This window comes from Oreochromis niloticus, linkage group LG2 (assembly GCF_001858045.2).
Source record: "Oreochromis niloticus isolate F11D_XX linkage group LG2, O_niloticus_UMD_NMBU, whole genome shotgun sequence".
Classification (NCBI taxonomy): domain Eukaryota; kingdom Metazoa; phylum Chordata; class Actinopteri; order Cichliformes; family Cichlidae; genus Oreochromis; species Oreochromis niloticus.
In genome coordinates, this window is record NC_031966.2 from 30,918,174 (window position 1) to 30,925,568 (window position 7,395).

The 7,395-nt window shown below is 41.0% G+C and overlaps 1 protein-coding gene across 1 annotated transcript; it reads right to left on the reverse strand.

The window, feature by feature from the left end:
- Nucleotides 1-268: 268 nt before the first annotated feature.
- On the reverse strand, nt 269-6,649 carry zgc:165573 (cysteine-rich and transmembrane domain-containing protein 1). Its single transcript, XM_019345689.2, has 3 exons — nt 6,491-6,649; nt 3,327-3,636; nt 269-1,103 (listed from the first exon to the last, which is right to left on the reverse strand). The coding sequence occupies exons 2-3, from the start codon at nt 3,610-3,612 to the stop codon at nt 1,000-1,002; spliced, it is 390 nt and encodes a 129-aa protein (XP_019201234.1). The 5' UTR covers nt 3,613-3,636; nt 6,491-6,649; the 3' UTR covers nt 269-999.
- Nucleotides 6,650-7,395: the final 746 nt, after the last annotated feature.

The following is a 7,395-nucleotide window of genomic DNA, read 5'->3' on the forward strand; positions in this document are numbered from 1 at the left end:
CCTGCCTAAATCACACACACACCTCATTCACAGTCTGCAGCCCATTAAACAAACAGAGCCTTTTATTGTTATGGCAATAAATTATTTTAATGCAAGAGTCATCTACAGCAAAAAGGCATCGTATGGGTAATTTGGATCGGTCTGTATAGCAATCACAACATCTTGTTTCAGTGAGAAATAAAGCTGAAAAGCTAATATAATAAAAATAATATTGATAGTCATTTCTTTGTATATGAAGAAAAAAAAAAACCATTGTGGCCGTTAAATGTTGCCATTAATCAAACATAAATCACTGTTAAAACAAATAAAAGCATTCCATTTATTGTCTTACCGCCTATGGACAAACGTACATTTGTTAAAATGACTTGTGTGCAAATGAGATGGGAAACATTTCAAGCATCAGCCCTGTCTGCAGCGGGGTTCTCACAGCCTTTGGGTATCATCATACTGGGTAAAAGTCCTTGAAGTTTTGCAGATAGCATAGCTGAAGGGGAGGAGTAAGCAAAGCTTTTATGTGGTTATGAAGACAGGAAGGAGTATATTACAGAGGCAATCATTATAAAGTGCCCAAGTGAATCACGCAGGATGAGCCTGAGATCATAGTATGCTGTATGTTTGGCATCTACCATATTGGGTGTGCAAATCTGTAGCTTGTGTGCTGTTGCACAATTTTAGTAAGGAACCTGAGATTTTGGTCATGTTTACAGGCTCGGTCAGAAACTGCTACTGTGTAACCGTGGATAGGTCAGTCAGTCAGTGTGGAGGGTTTCACATTAAGGTAGAGTACGAGGCTCTGGGATGAAGCTTCCATGTGGGAGGGAGGACTTCATTTATAGAAGTCATTAATAGCTTTACAGGCATATGGGACTTCTGGAGGGAACAGAGGGGCGTTTGTGAGGAAGTGCAAGGTTTAAGGCAGATGGGAGAAAGGGCGATGGGCTTCGAGGCACAGAAATAGGGGCAAGAGGGTAATGGGGGTCAATCAGTAGGGGAATGACGTTATGTCAGCATGTCCCAGAGACAGCAGCAGCACAGAGCTGTCCAGCAGGCTGTCAGGCATGTGTCTGCTGTGTCATCCCTTCTCCTGTCTTCCACCACGTACACTACAGCGAAACAAAGAGAAGAGATGGAAGAAAGAGGTTGGAAAGAAAGCAATTAGTGATTTTTCTAAAACAACATAAAACCCAGTTATAGGATTCTCAGTGTCAAATCTCCAGCAGGGAGTTCAAGTGTAACCAGGGGTTTATACACTTTTCTTCTAATTACAGTCATCTTAGGAGTTTAATCTTTACAGTAATACCATAGCAGCGCACAGCCATGATCACACAGCATTACACTTGACTAACATCAGCTCGCCTTCGGTGTGGCAACAAGACGTCTCCCTTTACTTCACATGTGTAGCAGTAGCTTTATTTCACCCCTCGCCAACATGTGGAAACTTGTCGAATCAAATGATCGTGTTAGCCATACATTAGCTTCAACAGCTGCTCCAGCCTGAATGAGCACATCTCGCCTTCTTTGTGTTTGTGATTAATCATTTATGTGGAAGCAAACACTAATCCAGCTTTTAACAGCTTCAGCTGGGAGGCAAGTTACCTAGGTGACATGCCACTGACCCAATAGGCAAGGACAGATGGCTTACCACTTTTCATACTGAACTCTGATAACGATGTGGCAAAGGTTAATAAATGTTTGGCCAATATTTATTTTTATGCCGCTAATCGACATGGCTTGCAATGAGAATCTCAGTCACAGCACACTTACCTTTTATCGACCAGATCAGGTTTATCTTAGGCGACAAAAGCAGCAACACCTTAGTGCTCGCTTTCATAAATAGAAGGATTGGCTGTGTTTTCTTCATGCAAGGCTGTTCTCTTTGCATACTCACTTTGAATATTTCTTTTTAAAACGTGCCCTTTGTTTCACAGCTTGCGCTACACTTTATTGGCTGCTCAGTGGGGAGTTGAAGCTGCATTAACACACCTTTCATCTAAAACCCGGCTTGACTTCACACATCTGAAACCTTAGCAGCCTGCTCGGGATGCTTAAAGTTGTACCACATTATGGTTCCTGATAGAAACACAGGCATTTGTCAAATTGGCAATTAGATTATCGAGTACCACGACTTAACAACACGGTATTTGTTGATGTTGTTAGGGAACAGAGTGATGGCCTATAAAGCAGCGGAACCCCAATGCTTGCTTTAATAAAGTGGGACTTTTTTAAGGAAGCCAAGCATCTAAATGAAATCCTGTTTTTTCATTCAGCCTGAGAGTGTTGTATACTTTGTTAAACAATGTTGACTTTACTGTGTTAAGCACACACTTAGGGGGGGGGGGGGGGGGGGGGGGGGGGGGGGGGGGGGGGGGGGTAACAACTAAAGTAATGACTTCCTGTTCATGAAGCTTCGATTCAATATTCAGCCTAATCTAAAACTAGCTAAGAGAAATTACACACCCATCCCAAACAGGAACTCGTGTTTCAGGAGCTCAATGAAATGTGTCCACTTCAACATTTAGATATAGTCCACTTCACTTGTCACGAACATAGACATCAGTTATTTGTTTAAGAAGTTTTTTTTTTTTTTTTTGTCATGTCATGCCTTGGGAGGATGTGACTGAGCAATACAGTTCATTCAGAAGAAATTTGTTAATCACAAGGCAGGCCAGTCCTAAAGTATACCACCAGTTTTACTTCAACTATGACCATAAACTCATCAAGAAAATGTTTAAGGTCTAAGATCAAGTGAGCAATAAGCTAATTTGCCTATCTGGCATATTTGCTAGAGCAGCGGAAAGGCCCTTCTCTTGCCATTACAAAGAATGCGTGTTTTAGGTACTTATGTAACCACCTTAAAAAGATACAGCTTATGCTAATAGATCAGCTTCCTAGTAGTACTAACAAGGGGCAACCTCCAGACTTAAAACCTGAAACCAATGTCAGGTGCCAAAACTTGCAGCTCCTTTAGTAGCCAGTTGACAATGTAGCACTGCATCCTCTCACCCAAATATGGTCATTCTTAGCACAAAAATGTCTTCAAAATGCCTTTCAAAAACCAGTGTGTGACAACAATGTAGCTACACACAGCTTTCCTACTGTTTATGAGTAATGAGAGTTGCTAATCCTGTTGGTCATGTGACCTGCTGCTTTGCAGCTGAATGCAGACTTGCAAGACTCTCCCAGTGCATCCCCATAACATCCAGTCAATAAGTAATTCAGCACAGGACTTCAAATTGTCACTGTCCTTACACAATTTTAAGTCCTGCTAGTACTGCTCGATTTGGACTCACAAGTGTTGTGTAGCACTTGTGGGTCACAGTGCTCACCTGTGTTTTTGGGAGCTTCCCCATACATGGGCCCGGGAGGAGGTCCACCCTGCCAACCAAACTGAGGCTGTCCAGCGTACCCATAAGGAGGCTGTCCTGGTCCGGGATAAGGACCACCAGGGCCCATTGGTCCGGGAGGGTAGTTCGGGTAAGCTGGGTTAGGTTGCTCCATGTTCACAGGGTATCCCTGCTGAGGATACGCTGGGTAGCCTTGAGGTGGTGGGCCCTGGGCTGGGTAACCAGGAGCAGTTGGGCCATTGCCTGGGTATGGAGGCGGGTTCTCCATGTTTGGCTGTAGGTCAAACGATTGCTTCAAAGGAAAGGAGAGAAAAAAAAAAGTTAAAGATGGTGTGATTACAGCGCTTTTCTTGACTAGAAAGCAGATACACCGAAGCTACACAGAAGTACACAGAATACCTTTTCACTTGCTCCATATTCCAGTTTCCTACTCAGAAAGTCTAAAGTTATATTTGGCAGTAATTTGCCAAAGTTCTAAAAAAGAGAAACTGTTTCTAGTTTGTGTACATCACACACTTCACTCACTCTACTTCTTAAACCTGTTGACTATTCCATGCTTTTGGCAAACGGCCATTATCTCCACTCAGCCACAGAGGAAAGACAAGCACAGTACATTACTCTAATGTTTGCAGAGGATATCTTATGATTCAGTGGTCAGTCACAGCAGACATCAACCCTTCCAGAGGCAAGCATAATTATTTTACTATTCACACAGAAAGATTGGCTTCACAGAGTACATGGTGAGGCCAGTAGAACACGTGAATAAGAGAGAGGAAGAAAGAACTCTGTAACCACAAGGCCTGTACAAGTTGCATTTTCACACTTATCACATTATATCACACGTTCATGTCTTCTTTTTGTCAGTGTGCGAATCAAACATGGGAAAGAAAATGATCCCAAAGCCGTTATCAAAGTAAATAAACCGTGTGAGATCAGGCATTTAAAAGTCATTTCTTTCAAGTGTATTTCACAACCAGTGGTTTCTGAGAAGGTTGATCAGGGACCAGCACCAAGCACATGTGCTAGCTTTCACGTAGAAGAGCCACGAAAAGCAAAAAGGCTGATCGCTGGAAAACTGTAGCGGTGCTTATGTCACTGGAATCCTTTTGGGACCTTGTATATGTACACTATAAACATCCAAATGGCTTTCATTCCTTCCTGCTCATCTTTTTATCCACATCCAATCTCCCATCTGTAATTTTAAAAAATGTGCACACACACAGTACCTCCAAACTGGACCTTGAAAAGTGTTATTACCCTATCTGCACAGTAGGATTTAACAATGTACTTTTCTGTACTTATCAGTTATGGAAAATCTCTTATTGGGTTCAAAGTACATACGTCTTTTTGCCCAACAGCATTAATAACCATGTTTGATTGTGGCTCTTGGGTAATGTTATACCTGCAGATAAGCTACGAGGTTGGTTTCATACCAATTTCAAAATGCTGTGGGAGTGTTAACATTATCAGCCCAAGTGTAACAATAAGCTCCATCACAGCTTTCACGCATTTCACCACCTGAATATGTTCTTCAAGCTACTGGCAGACGGCACTCCCTCTAAAGATGCCTAAGAGGGACAAAACAATTCCTGATGATTTGTTTAAGAAGTTACAGTAAGCCAGCACACTCACCAGCAGAAAAAACACTGGAATAAGCTCACCTGTCCTGCTGGGACAATGAGAGGTGACACCAAAGTGTCCCCTGTGATGAAGGTCTATTCTGTCCCTCTCTTCCTGTGTAAGATTACGTGTTGAAGGTTGAGAAAGAGGCCAAACAAATGATCGGTAACCTGACACCTTTGAGGATGTCTGCATACACTGTCAAAGTTCACCTTGAAGGCCATGGGCTTTTATTATACCCACATACATTTCTTACTAGACTTTGGTACAGGGTTAAGTTTTGATGAGAAGTTATTATTAGACGTTGACTTCTATGAAGGTTTTCTCAGTCTTTATTGTGTCCGAGTGTGTTAACTTGCATGTGTCACGTGTTTGTTTTTCCCCTCTGACGAAAAGCAAAAATAAATGAGTAAAGTGAGATCACATGTGTTTCCACAACAGTATCATGATGACAATATCACAGACAAACAGGGCGCATGGAGTACCTGGACACTGAACACTAGACCTTCCTGAATCGTTTAAATGCCACTAAAAATGACATTGTTAAATAATGACAAGCAAGAAGTTTCATTAACAGTTGTATTATCCTTGAGTTTAACACTAACATGGGGAAAATAAACTGTGTGGTAAAAGAACATGGAAGCACAACCATAGAATATTTAAAATATAACCTCACAAAGCCAAAAGAAGTGTTAATAATTAGCATTAAGCAATAAAAGAAAAAATCAATTTTTTTAGTACATAGGACTTGAACTACTTAAGATATGATGCCAATTTAAAAATTCTGTTCATAGAAAATACACATATTTACCTAAATATCAGAGCCTAAAAGGACCAGCTATATATATATATATATATATATATATATATATATATATATATATATATATATATATATAAAAAAATATAAAAATGGGGGGGAAAGCCCATATTCCCCACAATGAATGAGCTTACATTATATTTACATCATGTTTGTACAAGCTGAGCTGTGGCAAAGCAGTTCGGTAGCCTGGCAGCTCATGTTTACCTTGTCTTTGTCTAGAGACAAGACAAGACTCCGTGTATATTAAGACACCCCATTGGACCCAATTAAGAGCAATCAGAACCATACCTTTGTCACATAAACAGGTGCTTGGAGGAAACAGAGAAAAAAAAGCTCTAAACTAAAAAAAAGACACGAAAACAAAAAAGAAAGAAAGAACAGAAACTATAACCGGAACCTTTGTTGCTCAGCAACGCTGCCTTGAATTAATTTGAGTTAAGCTAAAGCTAGTCTGTTAATATTTGATCCGTTTGTATTTTAAATGAGCGTTTGTTAGTATGACTAGCCCACTTATTATCAGGGTTAGTCAGCAGAATTTAGTTTAGCCTATTAAGTTGTTTTTAAAAGAACTCTATAGCCTTTACATAAGGCAAACAGAAGTCGCACCTGCAGGCCACAACCCAGTCCGACCCCTCTCTAATTTCACAGTGACAAGGCTCGTACACACAAATATACACAGTCCGGCCCTGGCTGGGCTTCCTACCTTTGAGTAACCACTATTCCGGTTAGAGACGGCAGCAAGTCTGCTTAGAAACTGCGTCTGTCTTCTCTTCTTGTTACTACTTTTTACCGCAATGACCGACCACTGTCCTGATATTTGGTGCGTATCGCGTTCGCTGGGCGTGACGTCATTTAAAGGTTGCGACAAGCGGGGGGCGTTTCAGTGGGCCACCGAAGGGCGGGATTAGCTGCTGAGACGGCCACCCGCTCGCCAGCGTCCAATCACAAGCTAGAGCGATGACCAGCCGTTCGTCAGGGGAAAAAACAATGACTTCTGATCGTTTGAACAGATAACCGATTAAACGGGTCTACATCACCCAGCCAGTGACGAAATTAACACGAGGAGCAAGAATAGCTCAGAGGAGTGACTAACTGGTTAATTATTCATCGATGACCTTATTTCTCATAAATCTCATAAAGTTAATGGATAATTTAAATATGTTATCAAAGACACATTATAGTCAAATATGATTTTATATATGTAAGTATGAACAAGCACTTTTTTATTATTTGCTGTTTTATCTATCATATTGCATTGCTGGTTTTGTCCCAGCAGATGTCAGGCTAGCCCCAGCCTGTAATCATAAGACCTTCTCGTGTTTATATGAGATACACAATTCGTATATTAGCCAAATGCGTGTGTTTAATTTTGTGTAAGTTGCTGAGCACACCAGGACACGGTGTCGTTGAGTTGTTAGCTGTTTATTAACAATATATGCTGTAAGATTCAGGCATTAATCTAAGACACTTCCGATCTTTCTGAGTCCCATTAATTGCAGCACTTTGGCAAATTTCAATTGTATATCTTACAGATCCGAGAGAAGAAAAACAAACTACATCAAAGTGGTTTGTGGAGTGGGCTGTATGGCTGCACTTGTGTTCATTATA

Bases quoted from the DNA above. Each gene is read 5' to 3' on its own strand.
- zgc:165573 (XM_019345689.2), bottom strand. From the start codon at position 3,612: ATGGAGAACCCGCCTCCATACCCAGGCAATGGCCCAACTGCTCCTGGT. The intron at 1,104-3,326 runs GTGAGCACTGTG...GTTTCGCTGTAG, and splicing joins GGAAGCTCCCAAAAACACAG to TGTACGTGGTGGAAGACAGG.